The 22150-nt window shown below is 40.7% G+C and overlaps 2 protein-coding genes across 2 annotated transcripts; one reads left to right on the top strand and one right to left on the bottom strand.

Annotated features, from left to right (window-relative positions):
• Window positions 1–5046: 5046 nt before the first annotated feature.
• ctxn2 (cortexin 2) lies at window positions 5047–7521 on the bottom strand. The gene is made up of 2 exons (XM_044134713.1): window positions 7413–7521; window positions 5047–6501 (listed from the first exon to the last, which is right to left on the bottom strand). The coding sequence occupies exon 2, from the start codon at window positions 6430–6432 to the stop codon at window positions 6187–6189; it is 246 nt and encodes an 81-aa protein (XP_043990648.1). The 5' UTR covers window positions 6433–6501; window positions 7413–7521; the 3' UTR covers window positions 5047–6186.
• Window positions 7522–13006: 5485 nt separating this feature from the next.
• myef2 (myelin expression factor 2) lies at window positions 13007–22038 on the top strand. Its single transcript, XM_044134700.1, has 17 exons — window positions 13007–13232; window positions 14259–14461; window positions 15222–15274; window positions 16146–16153; window positions 16249–16342; window positions 18718–18909; window positions 18992–19145; window positions 19245–19294; window positions 19396–19456; window positions 19664–19765; window positions 19913–19951; window positions 20038–20133; window positions 20243–20314; window positions 20456–20500; window positions 20960–21138; window positions 21472–21523; window positions 21669–22038. Exons 1-17 carry the CDS (start codon window positions 13123–13125, stop codon window positions 21830–21832), a joined length of 1674 nt encoding a protein of 557 aa, XP_043990635.1. The 5' UTR covers window positions 13007–13122; the 3' UTR covers window positions 21833–22038.
• Window positions 22039–22150: the final 112 nt, after the last annotated feature.

Raw genomic sequence — 22150 nt, 5'->3', positions numbered from 1 at the left:
GAGCAAGATTGATAATACAAGTGGCTGAAATGAGTTAATGAGTTTCCTCCACAGGGTGTCAGGGCCCTCTCTTAGAGAAAAGGTGAGAGGCTCGGTCACTCAGGAAGGACTCCGTGTAAAATCGCTGCTTCTCCACATTCAGAGGGGCCATTATGAGGTGACCAGGGCATTTGGTTTGGATGACGTGATCTGGACACGTCCACCAAGAGGAGACCTAGAGGACCCAGGACACACTGGAGGGACTACGTTTCTCGGCTGGCCTGGGATCGCCTCAAGATTTCTCCTGAGGAGCTGGACCAAGTGGCTGGGAAGTCAAGGGTCCCTAGTTACGCTGGGAAGTGGAGGGTCCCTAGTTACGCTGGGAATTCGAGGGTCCCTAGTTACGCTGGGAATTCGAGGGTCCCTAGTTACGCTGGGAATTCGAGGGTCCCTAGTTACGCTGGGAAGTGGAGGGTCCCTAGTTACGCTGGGAATTCGAGGGTCCCTAGTTACGCTGGGAATTCGAGGGTCCCTAGTTACGCTGGGAATTCGAGGGTCCCTAGTTACGCTGGGAATTCGAGGGTCCCTAGTTACGCTGGGAAGTGGAGGGTCCCTAGTTACGCTGGGAATTCGAGGGTCCCTAGTTACGCTGGGAAGTGGAGGGTCCCTAGTTACGCTGGGAAGTGGAGGGTCCCTAGTTACTCTGGGAAGTGGAGGGTCCCTAGTTACGCTGGGAAGTGGAGGGTCCCTAGTTACACTGGGAATTCGAGGGTCCCTAGTTACGCTGGGAAGTGGAGGGTCCCTAGTTACGCTGGGAAGTGGAGGGTCCCTAGTTACACTGGGAAGTGGAGGGTCCCTAGTTACGCTGGGAAGTGGAGGGTCCCTAGTTACGCTGGGAATTCGAGGGTCCCTAGTTACACTGGGAAGTGGAGGGTCCCTAGTTACGCTGGGAATTCGAGGGTCCCTAGTTATGCTGGGAATTCGAGGGTCCCTAGTTACACTGGGAAGTGGAGGGTCCCTAGTTACGCTGGGAATTCGAGGGTCCCTAGTTACGCTGGGAAGTGGAGGGTCCCTAGTTACGCTGGGAAGTGGAGGGTCCCTAGTTACACTGGGAAGTGGAGGGTCCCTAGTTACACTGGGAATTCGAGGGTCCCTAGTTATGATGTTCCCCTCGCAACCCAAGCCCAGATGAGCGGAAGATAACGGATGGATAAGACTACAAAAGTTTAAAGATTTTTGGAAAATGCCTTCACTTTTCTGTTTGCTTTGTTGCCCAGTGCACGTCAAAGGAAAAAAAATAGCACATGCTCTTCAGCTATACACTCCACATAGAAACACACAAATCTTCTAAAAGAACCTGGTGTCATTTTAAAGCATTATATATATGTATTAATGCTAATAAACTCTCTGAAATTGCTCACTCTAAGGTCTTCAATGAAAAAGTTAATATTCATTTAAGGTAATGGCCAAAAACCACATGGCAGAAAATCCAAGAAGAGTATGTATTAGCTCAAGGAAAAGTGTAGCTTTGAATCGATTTAAAGTAAATAATTAAACTTAACAGTTTTCTAATCATTAATGCCTATTATAAAACCTGAAGATATGTCAAAGTTGGTAAGCATTATGTATCTATCCTCACAGGATTCCAGAGGCGACTAGAGGGGTTGAGATTATAAATCAGATAGAGCAAAGTCTCAAACGATTTAAGATTTCAATGTGCCTCTCCAGGTCCTTTCACCTAGCAACCAGGGGGTTGTTATCTGATTGGACAAAACAAAACCTAATAAAGCTTAGCAATTGACTACTAATCTCTACAAGCAAAATAGTGGCAATACCTATTTTTGGAAATTACCGTGATAAATCTATAAATATAATAATCACATAACTAAAGTAATAAAATATCTATTATATCAGCTGGCCTTAACACAAGAACCATCAAGGAGAAAGCCTGTGAGGTTCTAAGACCACAAGTAACAAAGCTAGTGATGATAATCAGCAGAGTTAAGGTCCATTACTCTGCCACATCATCAACCTGAAACAAGAAGCTCTCATGAGCACTTACAGAAATTTAATTATTTCCGCACAACAAAACAAAGTAGAAATAAATAAGCAGAAAGATGAACAGAAATTCAGAAGATTTGGATGATATCAATTCATTGCTGTGTGTAGAACAGCGAGAGAGACTAAAAGTGTAATTGCTTCATGCAGCAATCTGGAAGCTTTGACTCAGTCAATGAAAAAAAATAAAAATATCTGATAATTTATGGTTTTAGTTACTGATGAACAAAAGCAGATTTTTGGTCATCAATGTAATGTCTACCTGCAAAAGAAATTATGTCAATTTTGTTCAAATATATTTAGTCAATCTGTGATATTCACTTGTAAAAGAATCACAGATTCTAATGGATTAGCAACATTTCATTTCAAAAGGTCAGCATGAGCATTTTATTCTGTCAGATTTTAAGGAGAAGGTCATGGGAATCATTATCTTACCTGCAGTTAGTAACTAGTTGAGGTTTGGAGAAAAAGCAAATACCCTGCCAGAGATATTGCGACTAAGCGATGGTCAGAGTGGAGACGATTGCTATCTTAAAACAACTCCACTCTCAAAGTGTTTGAGCACTTCATGGAAATACTATTTTATACTCCTGTGAACCACAGTTAGTAATCCACATCATCTCACTCAGTGTGTTATTTCTATACGTATGCATGTCTGCAGACAGTAAGGTAAAGTACGTCTCAGATTTCTGTCATCTCTGACAGAAATCTGGTTGAGCAGTTAGATTTTTTTATTTTTATTTTTTTGTAAAATCCTGCGAGAGTTTCAGAGAGGGGAAAAAAAATCCAAATTTAGCAGAACATTTTATAGCTCAGAAAATCTTTATGTGACCCTGAACTACACAGGGTGAGAAGCCAAAAAGGTAGGAAAAAAACTAGGTTAAACTTTAACCACGGCTCGTTTTAAGAACCCTTTATATGGTGTCAAAACTTTATCTTCAAAGTAAATTGCAACTAAAACAATCAAATGAGTGTGTTTTGATGAGGGAAAGTGCAATAAATCTTTAGAAGGAGATTTGTATTTAAGTGAAAGTTTGGTTTTGTCCAACCAACATAAAAACCACAAAGATTTTTCTACAAAAATGCAACTTTTCTGACAGTAATTCAGTGAATTATTTTGTAATCGAAGTTTCCAACTTAATTAAATTGAAACACAAGAAAATGTAGGAGGAAGAGATTTATGGCTCAGTGGTCCTTGTTTCATTCATTCAGGCCTGTCGCATCCATCCATCCATCCATTATCTGAACACCCTTCTTCCCTAATGGGGTCGGGAGGGTTGCTGGTGCCTATCTCCAGCTGCGTAGGCCTGTCACAGTACAGGAAAAAAAAACAAAAAACTGTTTTTATCTTGCTGCGAATATTTTACGGTAAGAATGTCACATAGGTGATATAGATAATGGTGCAAAACCAAATACATTCCTGACTAATGATGCGGGAGGAGTGCATGGGATGAGCCCATGATGTGTCCTATTGCGGCCGGATAAAGACCTGAGTGAATCCCTCCCAGCTTTCTTCCAAAGGATTCGAACGTTTTACACAGAATTCACATTTATGGCTTTTGACATTGTAATCTCATGAAGATTACGACAAAAACTAAACATTTTATCACTCTCTCCTTATTGGGCAAATATTTAAATACCTAATGAGAAACTTTGATGTAGAACGGGTCACAGTTACACCACGGATTATATAGTGCTGGCTGCATTAATTGGCAGCTCCGGTAAAGATTCAGGTTTTACTTGAGTAGGATAATCTCATATTAAAACCTGTTGGAGAGACCTGCCTTTAGTTTCAAGGCATTTATTCAAAGGAAAAAAGAAAATTAATCTCTGAAAGATTTACGATCCTGTCGCACAGTTATTAGTATCCCTTTCAAATAAATGTAAATTAAGCCATTTTTTTTCAGTCATATATTACTTTTCTAAGCTACTCAGAGTTTCTATAAACTTGTAATCAGTAATGAATAACTTCCCTTTATTTTGAATATAAATTAAGCATGTCACAGTAGCCCATTTCTCCTCGCTGCTGGAGAATAGACTGGATAATTAAGCTGTTGCTATTTTCATGTGATTTCTGCACTACTCACTGTTAGATAACTATGAAAAAACATCCTGTGATCACCAAGTCACCATAATAACCATTAGAAGCTTCCACAGGCCTTTTTTGTGATGCATGCAAGGAACAAGCAAGTTCTGTCCTACTGTCACAAAGGTAAACAAGTGAAATATGATCAACTTTAGGGACTTTAACTTGAACCATGTGTTCTGGACAGTGAGAGTCAGATCGAGTTTCATATCTAATGTTAATTATGTTGGAGGATATCGTGTCCTGGGGACCGGCTTTGGGAACCTTCTTAGATTTGTGAAGTCCTTGAAATACCAGGATTCTTTAATTTATTTATTTTTTATCTGAAAACTGCACACGGGTCACAATTTCGGCAGGCTAAAAGACATAAAAGTAAATGGCCAAATGAGCTCAGAAATGGTTCAGCAGACAACAAAATCAACTTTCTCCAATGACCATCACAGTTCTCAGAAGAAAACCTTAGAGGAAGCTGAAGAGAAGAGAGTAGAGAGGGCTTGGGATTGTGGGCTAACTAGAGAGATTTCACAAAGAGAAATTATCTCTTTGGTCTCTCTCCAACTTTTCCAAGTTTTTGCAATGTTATTGAAGAAGAGGATGATGTTCAAAGCTGTCAATGACATGGCACCGGTGATTTTGATCAAAACAGCTATTTCTTCAGGTTATAGATTCCTTCCTTCTTAAATTGTGTGATTTTCTTTACATTTTCTGTATGAGAACATGCTACTGCAACAAAATCTGAAATTTTTTAAAGGCTTTTTATACATCTACACTAGGATATGTTAGTAAACATGTCCATTAATCACCCAAACGGCAAAAACGCTGAGCTGCGACATTTAAAGTGAATAAATCCTTTTTATTTCACATCATCAAATCAAATGAATTCAATGCAAAATCTCTATCACCAGTGGAGCAAGCAACTGGCCTGTCATTATGATGTGACACTCACTCACAGACACACGCACTCCCTCCCACACACCCACAAACAGGTGCTCTAATGTTTCTAGATGAAGGCACATAAACCCATTGAAGGTCACAGTAAGGCAGATTCACAGCACTAAGGAGAAACAGTAGACCGTAAAAATTATCAACGGAACAGTCCAAACTCGGCCTGCTTTCTGGACCGCTTTGTCTTCCTCCGAGTGGAAGGAAGAGATTGGGGCAGGGGGAGTTTTGGGATGGTCTGAAAATATGGTCAAGTGTAGAGCTGACAAACATCCCATCCTTGTTTTATATGACACCTCTGCTGAGTGAGTTCCTCCCAGTGATCTGGAACAATAGTGCTGTGAGAGGAAAAAAAAAGTCTCTTGTCTTATGCTCATCAGTCAGTCAGTCAGTCCATATAACTTTGGCCACTTCCAGTTCACCATCGCTCTGACGCAGGAGCGGTACAATCTCTGAGCTCATTTTGCATTATTTAGAAACAGGAATACCACAATGTAGGTCACAGTTTGCTTATTTCCTGCAGGGCGTCAGGAAGCAAGACACCAGAAAAAGGACCGATCCAACAAAAAGTGGCTGCTTTCCTTTAGATCTCCGACAGGCTGGGTTTGAGTAGCTCTCAAAGCACTAGATTGACATAATACCCTGTATCCATCCAGGTGCAGTCTTGTGCAGAACTGTTCTGCTTGTGCAGAAGTGCAACCGCGCTGTCTTCTGTTCAAAGTTCGTGTGAGGCATCTTGTCCCTGAGTCTTCAGTCTCCCACCCTGTTCCACAGAAATCCACCTCATCCTGACATTCAGCTTGTTGGTGTGGGTTAAAGGGAGCTACAGCCAAGCTCTGTGTCAATTGATGAGCTAAAATACACGCCCTCTGGCAGAAGGTCACCCAATGTGACAGCATCTGCCTCACATCCAGTCAGACTCACACACAGTTCGCATATACTCACATACAGTAAAGGCTCTCTCACCTAGCAATTCACACATCACACAACACACACACACGCAGCTTTGCAGCTTGCGCTTGGTTCCTCACTTGGGGGTGTCTTAATGGGGATGTCAGGCGCGGTGGTTGTGCAGGCTTGGGCATCTTTTCTCGTAATTTGTGTGTATTCTTGTCCCATCGTTAGGTGAGGGCGTACTCGAACGTCCCTTTCTCCAGCCCCTCGATGCCATCGGCCCAGTTGGAGGAGGGCATGCTGCTGTAGGGGTCCAGCAGGATCCTGAAGCAGCGTATTATCAGCAGTCCCAAGAACACCAGCAGCATCCCCACGAAGGCAAATGCCGTCTTCTGCTCCAGAGTCAGAGAGTGCGCCATTATGTCGTTTCCACTCATGGCAGCAAGGGAGTGGTTGAAGTGGACGCTGCTCATGGTAAGCCCACGTCTAGGTGCCTCATCTCTTCACAGATGGGGTCAGGCGTTTAAAAGCCTGCATGTCACCTGGACAGGGGTTAAAGGATTTATTCGGATTAGTCCTGTTTTGCCTCTCGCCTGGGGGAGATCTGTGTAATGCACCTCATAACTCACAATTAACACTGACAACATGAGGAGGAATAAGAGTGCTGACGTGGTGAGAGGCATGCAGAACTTTCTTATTCAAATGCAGATCTGAATAAAACATGAAGGACTACAGGTATCTTTAAATAGCTCCTTCAGATTTAGACATCAAGCAGATGTCCAGAGATCTGTCCAGCTCTGCCCCCTTTGGGAATTTCTATGCAGAAAGCTGCAAGAGGTGCTGCGAGAAAGACTTCCTGCGAACTGGGTGCAGGAAAATGAGCCAAGGTTGTCTGGCTATGTGCATTCATTCAGGTCAGGTTAGAATGACAGTGTGTCGCAGTGCACAGCCAGCCGTTAAAACACAAGCAGAGCTGATGTCCGAATTAAAAAAAACAACAACAACAAAAAGCGTCACCTCTCATGAAGACGCAGACCTGCATGTGTTTGGCTTAGGAGGATCGCATCTCTCTACCTGTTGCGTGTGTGCAAGATGCCTGCCAGACAGCGTAATTCTGTTAGGCAGTGAGAAGAGAGTGACTGTAATTGACCACAGATAATCACAAAACTGGCTCAGTCACACGAGCGGATTGTCTGCCTCCATCGGTCAAATTTGCTTCTATGGCAAGCAGCAGGTGGGTGAAGTTATAACGGGAAGTGGGGTGGATTGACTAGGAAATACACACGAAGAGATGAGAGGGGGGACGGGGAGAAGGAAGTGGAATGAGGAGGAGGAGGAGGAAGACGCTGCACAAGTATGCTGAGGGAGGGAGTGGGGAAAGGGTGAAAGAGAAGCACTGCATTGACAGATTCTCTAGTTAGGATGTCTGAGGAAGAAAATGCAGGTGCCTCACCATCATTTCCATGCCATCCTTACAGACCTGTTGCTGCCGATTCCTGCAAGCAACTCTTCCTCCTCCTCCTTGGAGCTCTCAGACGTGTATCCGTTAATCCACCCATTGCGAGAGAGAGAGAGAGAGAGAGAGAGAGAGAGAGAGAGAGAGAGAAAAAGGGAGAAGACAGAGGAGCAGAGGCGTGGGGCTGGATCAATCCGTTCTACATGTTTCTCCTGAGAGATGCGGCTCCTGTCCTAGCGCTCGCTGCTGCCTCCTGCTCATTATCATTCTGTTTCTCTATCTCTCCCTCTATAAGCACGCACGCTTGCTCCTGCTGCATGGCAACCACTTGTTAGTCTCACTCAGCTGCTCTGCTGCCTCACTCATTCACAACAGATCACACACACACGCGCGCCCCCACATGCCTACACACACACCCCAACACTCCACACCCATCTCAGCAATGCCAGGACGAATGCAGCAGCCAACAACAAAGCAACCTGCATCTTTCTGTTTATTGTAGGACAGGAGTGTTACGCTTTAATGAAAGCATCCCTGGCTGCTGCTGCCCACAAAAACCTGCTGCAAAGGTATTTTTGGTACAGCACAGCCTGGTTTTATGGTGTGTCTGTAATTGGTGCAGTTGTCTGGGGACAAATTGAATTAGCCCCCCACACCCCAGCTCAAAAGACTTACAGATGCAGGTAACCTAAACCTGCTGAGGAAAAAAGAGGAGCATTTTCAGAAGGGGGAGAAAAGCAGCATCACACAGGAAACCAAACCGCAGGTCAGCTGTTTGTCCACAGTAAGACATTGCAGCAGAGAGAAAAACCCAGCAATTTGTTTGCTGTCAGGCGTTTCGAATGGAATGACACTATTCTACAGAAAACAAATGTCATGAGGGAGGTGCTCATAAAACTGGATGTGATGTACAATAATTCATGCCATCATTAATTTTTCAGATGTGCACAGCTGGACGATTCCCAGAGATAATATTCCCTTTCAAGTTTATGTATTTTCTCAGTACACACACACCCCCTCACACACACACACACACACACACACACACACACACACACACACGCACACCCACGCACACACACACACACATACATATATATATATATTTGGATTCACCAGCAGTTTTCAGCTTGCTGTGTTGCAGCTTTGGAATATGAACAAACGAGCTGCATTTAGATTTCACATTCAACTCACAGACTTTTGTTGTAACACAATAAAGCTGTTTTACACTGTGATTTACTGGGAAGCCATGAGATGTCATGACACTTGCAGTTTATGGCTTGCAGTAATGAATGGTCATAAATATTTTGATTAGACTATTATTATTATTTTTTTTTTACAGTGAGTGAACATTAGAGACTGGTTTGAAATAGTCTGTTATTATTATTGCCCTGAGCAAGCAGAATATAATTAGGTCAGATTTCTATTTGTTTTCTTGATAACATCTGAAGAGGCGGCCAGTGGCAAAGCATGCTGAGCCGATGCTCATGTCCCTCAGACGGGCAGGGGGCTCCACACAGCATATGCTGTACATTCAAGAGCTTTTGTTTTGTTTTTCATTGGTCATTTCACCCTTTCGTTTATTTGTAGTTTTTGTTGCTTTATACCCCACTTTTGTGGCCAGCTTGTGTTCCAGCCAAGTGTGAATGCATACAACAAGGGCCCATTTCATGCTTGCTTTGCCAACTCACATTTTAACCAGCTGTTGAAAATATTTTTGTCTGCTCCAAGAAAATGGGATTGGATGGCACTGTTTACGATATACCAACAGGAAGTCACCTAGAGTTGTTAAGATTTAAACAGGGAGAGAGGAGAAAAAGGCTTTTATGACTGCAGTTCACAAAAGCTGCAAATTTGAGCTATCAGAAACTATATATATATTCTTAAATAACAATAATGTTTGGGCTTCAGTGTTATCATAGTAAGGAGGGTCACAAACATCCATATGTTTTTTTAGATGGCAAATAATACAGTCTGATTTACATCTCCAAATAACATGGGAACTCATTGTTGGTTCACCGGTTAAATGGGGTGAGGGCAGTTCAGGGAGTGGAGGTTTGTCCTGTATATGGTGAGTCTCTCCATCCGTCTCCATGGAAGTGTCCTTGGGTACTTATAAATCCTGGTGGTCAGAGGCAGCAATGGTATAGCAGTCTCTCTCTTTTAACAGTCTGCACCAGCATAGCTGTGGCTACACTGTAGCTTACTACCATCGATATGTGAGTGCATGTACGAATGGGTGAATGACTGATATTCGTGTAAACCGCTTTGGATTCCTTGGACTTAATAAAGCACTTTACAAATGCAGGCTATTGGGCGTGCTGTGGTGGTGTAGGGGATAGCGTGACCCACGTTTGGAGGCCTTGAGTTGGATTCCCGGACATTTACCGCGTGTCTTCCTTCCTCTCCTTCTCCCTTTCCTGTCAGCCTACTTTCAAATAAGGGACACTAGAGCCCACAAAAGACCCCCTGGAGTGGAAAAAAAAACAACAAAAAAACAAATTCAAGCTATTTACCATGTAAAAATAAATAAGAAAGACTGAGCTGTAGTAACTGATGGACAAATGTCCTTTCCAAAGGTATGCTCCTAAATCAGATTCTCCTCAGGACCCAATTCAACCTTGGTCCATTCCTGTCTGCTAGTAGACAAAAGGAGAACGCCTTCCTTTTTGTGTCTCGGTGCAGAGATTGTAATCTTTTGGCACTGAAAGAGAAGCTGCAGGTCCACAAACTTGTGGGGTTAAGTATACTTCAGTGTTATCCAGCGTCCAGAGGACATATGGAGAAAGATTGTTAGACTTTTATCTTACCCAGACAACAGGTCAGGAGCAGAGCTGATACTGGAAACTATAAAACATTTGTCCAATAATAAAGTGTCCCATTTAAAGCTACAGGACATTATGCTGCACCCGTGCATAATAATGAAATATTACAAGCACAAAGCCAAATGCTGATAAAATTGCAGACATTTTAAATGCATCATCAACCTTGCCCCTCCCCCCACTAACACAATTGAAGCCATTATTAAGATAACTTTGGCCAAGCTTCATCAAATATACATAGCTCTAAGAAAAAGAAAAAGCTTTAGGACATTTTGATGTATGACTGTAATGAAATAAGTATTATGCAGACTTAGTTTTAAGGGCCGCAACAGAGAGTGGTATTTTATTAACAAATCACAGTGAGAAATCTGATCTACATCCACCCCTACGGTTCCTCTCCAAGTATTAAAACCTAATTATCTGCAAATGTGACAATATTTTCAGCTTCAGTCGGACCGAGTTTCACTCCAGGGTCACAAATCAGGTTTATCTGTCAGGCAAGCCGACATTATTTCAGTGTGCAGCATTCAACTGCAAAATACCTGCTGAGAGAACATCTTGTGATTCATAAATATGTTATCAGTTTAATGATCTTACAATTTCATTCACAAAGTCACGCATGTACCTCACATGTTAAAAATGGACTTTCTGACTGCACTGTACTTCGATTGCTTCTGGGTTTGTGATGGAAGTTTCTCTTTTGATCAAGTTTGGATTAATGAATTTCCTTTTTATTTGCTGATGCTAAGCTAATAATCACCAGTCTGCTTATGAACTTCACTAAGTTGGTGTGTTTTTGCTACTTCTTGCAGCTGTTATCTAATTGTCACATTTCTTGTTCAGAACAATTGTTTGTTAATTGAAAAGCCAGCTCTAACTGTATTTCTTTGGCAGTGGAGCTTTCTCAGACTTGTGCAATAGGCCTCTGTAGATATCAAAGCCGTGCGTATAGAAGAACTGAAATGATTCCTCCAGTGAAGAAAAAGTGCATCAGTCAATAGTTTCGGGAATGATGAATTGACTTGGCAGTGTATTACAATCAATAACCGAAAGCATTTAATCTGATACTGTGACTGTGCTGCCTAGAAAATTGTAGGCTTAAGGCAATTAATTACTTTCTAAAATTAAAAACAAATAGGACGGTACATTAAAATATTTCAATATTCCCCTAAAGGGAATATTAAAATGCAGCTGTATTATAAATCTTCTATAAAAATGAAATATAATTTACAACCTATTACACAAGTAGTTAAGGAGGGTTGCCCTTTCCTGGCACTAGGTGTAGCTGCATTTAGGTTTATTCTAGTGCAGGAAATATCTCTTCTGCATGCTCTTTCTGCAGCACAGCAGAAACCCGCTTCATTTTAACACAATGTTTTCAGGCAAATCCCACTAAACTCTTGAAAAAATTTTCTGTTTACTGGAAAGTCAATAAACTAATAGCATCATCGTTTCCTTGTCTTTTTACAGGAGTTTTACTGTTTTTGTAATAACTACATAATTGGACAGATACTTTAATAAGGGATTTGTCTATAGGAGGAGAAACTCCAGTGGCTCAGGGCCTCCTGAAGATAAGCCTGAGAAGAGAGTTTCTGAGAACATTCAGAGAGCAGTCTCTGCCCATTCTTGAAATGTTACAAAATCCAGGTTAGTCTTTGTTGGTGTGCAATTTGAATCCACCAAAAACATAAAGAAAATGTCTGAACTAGCAATTTAGATAAGGATGAACCAGCACTCATGATATATGGCAACTACAGCCTTCAGAAAAAGTGACAAAACCCTAATAAAACAAATTCACATATCGGAACATCAAAATTATGATGGTTTAATAAAGGTGTTAAAAGATGACTTGTGTCAGCAAAGGTTCCTAGGATTTAATAGATGCTTTCAGCTCCCTTCAGCTAATCTGTTGAGCCAGGTGGTGTGTTTACCAACAGCAACCCTTCAAATGTGGGCACCCCAAGATTTCGTTTCAGGTTGTTGTTTTTTTTTTGGGTTTTATAATTTCATATACTAATTAATTGTCCAGATGTATATAGAATCCTATACAGTCAAAGCAAGAGCTGTGTTTGCTTTCCTCCACCTGAGCTCCCCTTTGTTCCCTTGCTGTTTGTGTAATTCAAGATCAGGATCTCAAGCCGTAGTCATAGAGAGGGGGTGTCTGGCTCAGAAATTTCAGGTTCTCATCTTAACTGTTTGTTTGCAAATGATTTGATCCTTTGGGGGGTCTTCAAACCACAACCTTTAGCATACACTGAGGCACTCTACTGTAAAGGGTGAAAGGGCTGGAATGAGAGGATTGCCCTTCAAGTTTGACGTGGTTCCAAGTTGGAAAATATGGATTAGAAGTCAGTGTTTGCCTGATGAGTAAAAGTTATAGTATCTTAAATTATTGATGGAAGGGTGGCACAGGAAATGAAAAGACAGTTTGGGGCTCTGTTGCCTTCATAGCGACATTTATCCAGTATGTATGGTAGCAGGGCTCAGCCTATACGTCGACAGGAGTCAATGGAGGTGGTTTGAACATCTGATCAGGATGCCTCCTGGATGACTCTGGAGTTTCTTGCTTGCACGTTTTTATGTTGTTTTATATAACCACTGTCTTTTAGATTAAACCTGTTCAAGAAGCTTACCTCTGCCTTAAAGTCTATATGGAACGACACAGATGCCACATGTTAGATTTGTAATTGTTTCTTACTAAATATGCTACCTTGGTCCCGTAAATGAATTTGACTTCCTCCCTGCAGGTGGCAGTAATGCACCTTTCAGTTGGTTTGCACACCTCCAGTTACACGCACCACGAAGGAGAGGAACAAAGCCTGCACATTTCAACTGCGTAGGAGCATCTCGTGAAGTGTGTGAGATTGCTTTAGGAAAATCTCAGCATGGCAGACGTTGCAACTACTGAAGAGGAGCCAAAGCAAGAAGAAACTACCGCATCGGTCCTCTCCGAGACGGATGAGACATCCCAGGAAACACCCAACGGCGTGAAAACGTGAGTAACAATGGTGCTGTGCTCCTCCCTCCAGGAGCTGCTAACCACATGAGCTAAAATGGAGGCTTCGGGTGCTAACTATTGTTAGCCTAAAAGTTACCGACTTCTGCTGCAAAAAAAATCTATGCTTTCGACTGTGTGGTTGATTTACACACTATCTTAAGTCAGAAGAGTTGCTTTACATGTTTTAATAACGTGGTGCTAATTTAAAACACATAGCAGTGGGTATGCTATGCTAATGATCAGCTCGCTTGAGCTAACAAGGATTTGCGAACACTTAAAATTCAATGCTTGGAAACAAGTCTTGTTCAGTTAAATAATAAGCTTATATCAGACTCGTAGATAAAAATGTGTTGGTCGAAAGCACGCAACTGCAGCGCTGCATTAACTCGGAGGTGTGTTTTCTGTGGCCGTCAGGTAGCGAAGATTAGCGCCCCAGTGATGATGAGCTAGCATATTAGTTTGTCAAAATCCCATAGCATACATCAAATCGTTCCGAAAATTTGAGAATGAGAGCTTTTACCAGATATATTAAAATTCAAAAAGTCTTTTTTTCAAACATTTGTTTTACATTATTAACCTTAAAATGTCAATTTTCACACATTTAGACGTAATCAAATTCCTATTGTACTGTATTTGGTCATATAGAATTGTTTACATAATATGAGCATCTGTAATTAAAAAACAATCAAACAAAACAAATATGTATCTAACTCTGGAAAAGTAGATTGTAAATTTTAATTGAATTGAGACTTAATATGACATTATAATGATTAAATTTATGAGTTTGGTATTAGCAGCACAGCAGTGTTAAATATATCACTTATCTTGTAATTTGGTGTAACTGTCTCACCTATACTGTCTTAAGCAAAACTACTATTAAAATGTACTGACTTAAAGTAAAAGATAATAAAAAATGCAATTACTTGTATTTGTATTATTGCATAATATGACTGCATGGCTACAATATGTTGTCTTGTCTATCAGTGGGTTACTCTTTAATGTTTGGCTCTTGTCGCTTCTTAGGGACAGCGAAGAAAGCAAGCAAAGCAAGGAAAAGCATGATGGGAAAGAGAAATCGTCCACCAGCAAAAGAGGAAATCGCTATCATCCCTACAAGGAGAAACATGGAGGGGAGAAGAAGAGTGCTCATAGGAATCGAGTGTTCATCAGCAATATACCTTATGACATGAAGTGGCAGGCGATTAAAGATCTCATGCGTGATAAAGGTAATGTCCCCAGGGATGGGGATGGTGTCTTCCCTTCTATCGTCTGATCTGACTAGAAGTTCTTGACCTTCTGATTACCAGATGGGACATCCTCCTTCTAGTCTTTTAGTTTGTAGTTTCTCTGGTAGTTCTTACAGCAAAAAAAAGAAAAAGAAATATAATGGTGTGATTTTTAGGTTATTGGTGTTTTAGTAAAATTCAGTTTGGGCTGATATGTGATAAAAGGGAGATGAACTTGGTTACATTGTCACTTGTTTTTTATTTATTTTTATTTTTATTTTTGGGATTGTCAGCTCCAAAGTGAATCTCCAAACCAGTCTTAGAATTGATTGTTGAATGTTTATTTACTTTTTGTGTATGTGCTGCAAGGCAAATCTTGATTGTGAATCACAAATATTGTAATGTTTTCACTTTTAACTTAGAGGGGAGTCAAGAAGCCTTTTTTGAGCTTAAATGACAGCATTAAACACTCTTACTGCCATGAATGGAATCTGTTGCTAAACTGATCATGTTGAAGTGTTTTGAATTTCCCAGGTTGATTGTAGCTGTGTTTCTCTCTGGCCTTGGCCTTTGGGTGTCTCAGTCACTGCCCAGAAAGGCATGGTGTTGTCTGGTGGGATGTTGGTCTGGGCTGACTGTTGATCATTAATGGGACATCTCCATCCGTAGCGGCATTGCCAAGGCCAGCGGCGACTTGAAGACTTGGTGACTTAAATTACTTTTGTTCTTTTGGTATTTTTCCTTTGTATGTCTCATGTAGTTGGTGAGGTTACATACGTGGAGCTCTTTAAGGATGCTGAAGGAAAGTCAAGGGTAAGTGATGTGGCCAACTTGCTGCACGAGGTTTTAAATGCCCTCAGCAGGCTCTCATTAATCATGTGCTCTTTTAGGTTCTGATCCTTTGGCTCTACTGAACTGGAGATACTGTATGTTGTCTTTAGAGCCTAATAGACGGATAAAGATCGATTTTTTTTCATTTAAATGGGAGATGTCCTGTAGACTTTTGGAAAATGTAGCGCAAAGAACTCTGCCGAGTAAATTTTTTGCATTTGTTGTTGTCATTTCAATTGGTTTAAAAGTTTGATTGTTTTTGGCCATTTTTCCAAACTGGAATGTGGGTTGTGGGATTTTTATCTGATTGGTTGAGCCTCATGTCAAAGAATCTTATTTTTCACAATATGGCACAGCTTTCTCTTCAGTGGAGCGAAACTGTTTTGAACATTTTTTTTTTTCTTTCTCAATGTTTTTATATTAATTTGCACAACTGCATTTCAGAAAGTAATTGCATACTAATGTAAGTTTTCTTAGTTGCTAAAATCATTTTTTTGTTAGAGTAATTGTGTTGCAGCGTAAAGGCTTTGATAGTAATATGCTGTGCATATGAATGCCTTTTTAAATGAATTTGAACCAAAGTGTCATGTTTACTTTTTAAACTCTACTGTATATTATCACAAATGAGCTCAATATTTATAAAATTATGCTTTTAATGTTTTCAACAAACACAACCAAAAACCTCCAGCTCAAACCAACCTACATAGTATGACAATACATCTCTGAGTATTGTACAAACCTGTTGATGCATACACTGCATATATGTTGTTCCTTTTGGCTTTAAACATGATATTAAATGTATTTTGTTTACTCCTTGGGTGCCACCTGGATTCTCCTGCTGCTTTCTGATCAGGGTTGTGGGTAAGAATCTACTTTATATTTTCAAACATATCTTTAATTTTGTATTTTCTCCTTTTTAAAAAAAAAAAATGTTTCCTGTCGTCTCCTTACAACAGTGTGGTAGAGTTCAAAGATGAAGAATATGTTAAAAAAGCTGTGTCAACTATGAATAAGCATGACTTAAGTGGAAGACCTCTCAACATCAAAGAGGTGAGCATAAATTATTTTCTGTCTAAACATTTTATTTGTGTTGAGTTTTAACCAAATGTTTTTATGGTTTACTTTTAGTAGCGTTCTAAATTAAGGGGACATAATTGAGCGGATTTAATTGTCTCTAGCCATAATAGAATTCAAGGTTGAAGTTAAGTTTGCAATGTGGGTGTAATGATGCATAAAGCTATAGTGGTTCACAAGAACACAATATATTCTTGGAAAATTTAAAGATTGTAAATGTTAAATCATGTAGAGCGGCGGTTTTCAAAGTGTGAGGCGCGCCTCCCCTGGGGGGCGCCAGAGCACTTTAGCGGAGGCGCGGTGCGAGGGAAAAAGTAAACCGGAAAAGCTACTTGCTGTCTACTGATGTGAGAGAAACGTCTTTTACGCACACGATCAACTCTGTGGATTTAGGAAAAAGTTGGTACTGTGGGGTGCGCGTGTGGAGCGGGGATCAGTGGAAATGTTTCCCCCCTTAGAGGATGTTTTGGCCAGTGATGTCAGTGACGTTACTGACGTCGGACCACTTTTTTCAGTAACCAGTAATCTAGCGTTGCTATTTCAAATCCAGTAGTCAGACTACAGTTACTTATCAAAATCATTTTTGCGTTACTGCGTTACTATCTTCTTTTGTTATTTAATCGTATTTCCTCTACTCGTCTTGTCGAGTGACCGACGTCTCTATGCGACAGAAATGTAAACAATGGAGGGAGATGCGCATTTTGTTGGTGGAAAAACTGGAACTATTTTAAGTTTCTGTCGACAAGTCCGATTATTATAAGCGGCTTTGGGCTTCATTTTTTTAAAGTTGCTTGAAAATTTAACGAGTTGCTGGTTGTGCTTTTTGGGCTCGTTTTTGAACGTGAAGTTGCTCATTTGGGGTTGGAAATAAGCAGAGACTCAATAAATCCCAGAATTTGTCCGTCATTAAGGTAGTTTTAGTCAGTCTCTCCTGTTCATCATTTCCTGGATGATCCGTCCCGCTGTGTTTTTAATGTCAAGTTAATATATTACCTCTGAATGACGTCGAGCTTCACGTTGCGCTCCAGAAAACTGCAAACAACGAGACCAATATAAACAGCGCAAAAAACGTGAAAACAGCCACGAATGAACGTGTCCGTAGTTGCCAATCATTATAAGAGCAATCCATCATGTGGATTGCTCTTATAACGCCACTATAATTATTAATATTAAGATAAGTGTCACAAATCTGTGCAGCCATCTGAGCTATGGAGCTGCAGGAGGAGCTCTGTGCGCTGAGCTGTGACACCAAACGCAGAACCTGGAGGCTGGGGGGATTTATGGGGGGGCTTTAAAATCTTTCTTAGAGTTTTCCAGACAACAGTGGACCACACAAATTACTCACGTTTTTATTTTTTGTACTGTTTTTTGTACAATCTCCTCTTCAGTTCAACCTCATCAGTGGAGACACATTGTTGATGTTGCCATTATAAAATAGCTTACAAAAAAGTATTGGCAAAGATCAATGTGATTTTCACAGGAGGTGGAGCGTTGTTGTTAGCAGCTGCTGAAAGTAACTAAAAAGTTACTTTTAATGTAACTGAGTTACTTGCAAGTCAAGTAGTCAGTAATATAACTAAGTTACTTTTTCAAGGAGTAATCAGTAGTCCGATTAAAGTTACTTTTTCAAAGTAACTATGCCATCATTGGTTTTGGCCAGAGCGGGGGCTGAAGGTGGAGTTTTTACAACTGAACTGTGACATGGAGCTCATGTCACAGTTCAGGGGTTGGGGGGCGCAGCAGGCATTGTGCTCCTTGGAGGGGGGCTCACCCTTTCATACTTTGAAAACCCCTGATGTAGAGTATTTTAATCTAGGAATGATAGGTGCATAAATTCATATTTTATGCGTTTATAATTCTAAGATTCTCTTAATGTCAAAAGCTTATTAAAGTCTTCTCTCTTGTTTATTTTTTAGTTTTATGGGGCCAGGTTTCAAACACAAATATAAATAAAACGCATAACTACCAGAGTTGCTATGGCTAAAACCTTTTTGTTTATAAAAACGGAGTCTGATTCATCAGTTTAGCGTTTTTGTAGCTGCAGTGGAATCTGCAGCAAAATATGGATCATGTTGACATTGTATAAACTGATCTCCACATGATGGATTGCTCTTAGGTCCACTTTGTTGATGTCCTCATAGAAAATTGCTGCAGTTTCCAAATTTCTTTTCCTTAGTGACAATCTTCATCCTTCAACAGCTAGGTTATCAAGTTACATCCAGTGTAACAAAAGGCTGCATAATTAATTTTTGCTAAGTGGCATTAAGTTTAAACTTTAAGCCTTTAGTTGGAGAATTTTCTTTTTTAATTTATTTATTTTTTTTCGTCTTGAAACATGTCTTGTATTTAAGGACTATGATGGTGAACACGCCCGGCGTGCTCTGCAGCGCATGGGAGGAGGTCAGCATGGGGGTCGTGGGCAGGACATGGTGCCTGGTGGGATGAACATTCCTCCTTCGATTGCCAACAACCCCAACATCCCGCCTGAGGTCATCCACGCGCTGCAGGCTGGCAGACTGGGAAACACCGTGTTTGTGGCTAATGTGAGAACAGAACCACAGGCCTTTGCTCCCATCCAGGTAATAGAGGTTTAGTCTAAGATACATTTGTGTTTGTGTTCTGCAGCTGGACTTCAAAGTGGGCTGGAAGAAGTTGAAGGAGGTGTTCAGCATGGCAGGTGTGGTGAAGCGAGCTGATGTGAAGGAGGACAAAGACGGGAAGAGTCGTGGAATGGGAACGGTTACTTTTGATCAGCCTCTGGAAGCTGTGCAGGCCATATGTATCCTTTAAAAGCTAAATGTGTATATACATATATATATATATATAAAACAGCCCTGCAAATATCTCATTTTACTTTTGTCCCTAACTAATGTCTCAGCCATGTTCAACGGCCAGATGCTTTTTGAAAGGCAGATGCACGTTAAAATTGTATGTTGAATTTAAATCTTTTTTTGAAATTATTGCTTCTAAACCCCTGGCAGAGATCATAAAAAATAACATTTTGTAACATTTTGTATATGGACTTGTAGGATGAAAAGTCTCTTCCCCCTGATGATTTCCTTCCAGTCGAAAAATCACCACAGTTGCCACGTAAGTGAATCTTTTGCGCTCTGCTTTTACTTCAGAAAATTCTAATGCAGATGTTGAAAATATTAGAGACGCTGGGAAATGGAAAACACCATGGCAGGATATTTTCATGGTGTTCTTTGAAATTTAAAATCATCCACCTCTTTCATGATGTTTTGCACTTCAACCTTTTTTTCATGGGATTTCTTTTCCTTTTTTGCTGTGTTGCAGGGGGCCTGGGTGGCATTGGCATGGGTCTGGGGCCGGGAGGGCAGCCCATAAATGCAAACCGCCTCAGTGGTGGAGGAGGAATGGGCTCCATGGGACCTGGAGGTCAGTCAAACACATGTTTTAGTTGCTTCATATTTATTCTTTTTATTTTGATGCAAGTACAAACTATCTTAAAGAAGGTTTTCGTAAATGCATACGTTTTTGTGCATCACTTTGATGTAGCCTCACTGAGACGTTCTTCTGCCACAGGTATGGATTCAGGTTACGGAGGAATGAGCAGGCTTGGAGGTAAGATTTTGTTTATTGGGTTTATTTTAGTTGTAATTGTCCCTGTTAACGACTAAACTGATCCCAGTAAATGCTGTTTTTAACAGGAATGAGTGGGGGTGGAAGCTACGGCAGCATGGACAGCATGGGCAGCATGGGGGGCTTTGGAGGCAGGGACATTGCCCCAGTTGGCAGAATGGGAGGTAAGTGGGCATTTTCACACTAAATGCACACAGATTAGAGTCAGTTCAGATGTACTAGCCACTTTCGGCTGAGGGAAGGTTTTAATCAGTGGAGATCTGTATCGATCAGGAATGGGCGGATTGGATCGGGACTTCGACATCCCCATAAGCCGAGGATTTGGGGAATCTTTTGGAGGAATGGGTAAGAGTGAAATTCATCCGTTGATTTCTTATTCATTTATTTGTCTCATGACATCTTTGAGTTTTTCATCACACCCAACGTACTGTGTAAATTAGCTGTTAAATGGACTAAATATGGACCAATGTACCTTCTGTCCTTCAGGTGGTAGTTTTGGAGGAGGCATGGGACACATAGGAAGTGGCTTAGGTACAGTAAGAACTCAAACCAATTATTTTGAATGTTTCACAACTCTGTCTAAATGCATATTAATATAAAGCACAATCCAGTACAGTAGAATCTGAAACAAGCTGTGAGGTCATGTATAACTTGAAATAAATATTTTTATGAACGTTATTTGAGCATCATGACATGTAAAACTCTGGTCCTTTTGGCCTTAGTGGGGTTCCCAAATAATGTATGGCTTTCATACATTTGTTCTTTATGTGACAATTTCCCATTCCTCTGAATTTTTATTCACGTTTAATTATGCTTCAAACTAAAGTTTTGTTTTAGCTTCATTGGGGCCTGGTTATTTGAAATAGAATAAAAAGCTATTTGGGCACTGCCCAATGATATTTAGTATTAAAATCCCAGTCATATAAAACATAAAGAGTGCACTGCTGGAATCCATTACCTTGGTAAATCATTCATGTTTCTGTATAACAGCTGGTGGAATGGGCAGCATGTCCATGGACAGAATGGGCCCCAGCTTCGACCGTGTAGGCATGTCGGGAATGGACATGAGCCGTGGCTTTGGAGGCTACGGAGGTGGCGGACACATGGGTGGAGGCATGTCTGACCGGGGCTCAGGGTCCAAAGGCGGCTGTCAGATATTTGTACGAAATGTAAGTGTGGCTAACGGCTTCAAAGACTGCTAAAATCTCATTTAGTAAATATTAGTAATGAAACTTTCAGCTAACTGATTCTTTTATTTTAATTTTTTTTTTTTTTTACCACTTTATTAATGTTTGTACCTCTTGTATGTTTGAGGTGTACTGATCAGGGAGTCAGATTTTTCAGTATTTGACCTTCTTGTCACGAATTCGAGCTGATCATTTTAAAACTAGCTAATCTTAATCTCTGCTTGAAAGCATTGGTGCATCTCTATTTTACATACTTCTTTTCAGCCTCTACATTCTGTTCTTTGCCACATGCTGATTGATAAATCTGTGTTGCAGCTGTCCTATGACCTGACATGGCAAAAGCTGAAAGACAAGTTCAGTCATTGTGGTATGAATTACATTTTATGCTGTTTAATCCTTTGACATTTTATTGTGATTGAACGAACAGGTCTTCCATTCAGCCTCAACATAAAACCATTTTTAATTGATGCTAGTTGTGTCATTCAGTCATTGCTGATTCTTGTTACCTGCAGGTCAGGTGCTGTTTGCAGAAATCAAAATGGAAAATGGGAGGTCAAAGGGTTGCGGGACGGTGAAATTTGATTCTGCAGAGACCGCCGAGAAAGCCTGCAGGATGATGAATGGAACCAAGATCAACGGCCGGGAGGTGGACGTCCGCATTGATCGCAACGCTTAGAGATTTTGTAGAAACCCCCTCGTAACTCACTTTACACTTTCAGGCTCCCGTACCAATCATTGTTTTGTTTTAAAAACACTATGACTTCATGTTTCCCTGATTTCATTTGTTTTGTTGGTCTACGACATAGCTGTTTTATCTTTGTTTTATAAACCCAGTTATGATTTGTCAGTTTATTTGAACAAATAAACTTTTTAATTTTTAAACTGTGTGCTTGGAAACTTCTTCAACTTGTAAGCTGGACCTAAGATTTTGCTCTTATGAATGTCCTTCCTCAACTTGTCAGTTTCAAATTAGTAATGATATTTATCAGGACAC

Source organism: Gambusia affinis, linkage group LG02 (assembly GCF_019740435.1).
Source record: "Gambusia affinis linkage group LG02, SWU_Gaff_1.0, whole genome shotgun sequence".
Taxonomy (NCBI): Eukaryota; Metazoa; Chordata; class Actinopteri; order Cyprinodontiformes; family Poeciliidae; genus Gambusia; species Gambusia affinis.
The sequence above is the reverse complement of the archived record's forward strand: the minus strand, read 5'-3'. Positions and strand labels throughout refer to the sequence as shown.

Excerpts from the sequence above, each read along its gene's own strand:
- ctxn2 (XM_044134713.1), bottom strand. The coding sequence starts at position 6,432 with ATGAGCAGCGTCCACTTCAACCACTCCCTTGCTGCCATGAGTGGAAAC.
- myef2 (XM_044134700.1), top strand. The coding sequence starts at position 13,123 with ATGGCAGACGTTGCAACTACTGAAGAGGAGCCAAAGCAAGAAGAAACT. Across the intron at positions 20,134-20,242 it reads CCCAGTTGGCAGAATGGGAG|GAATGGGCGGATTGGATCGG; the intron begins GTAAGTGGGCAT and ends TGTATCGATCAG. Across the intron at positions 21,524-21,668 it reads AGACAAGTTCAGTCATTGTG|GTCAGGTGCTGTTTGCAGAA; the intron begins GTATGAATTACA and ends TGTTACCTGCAG.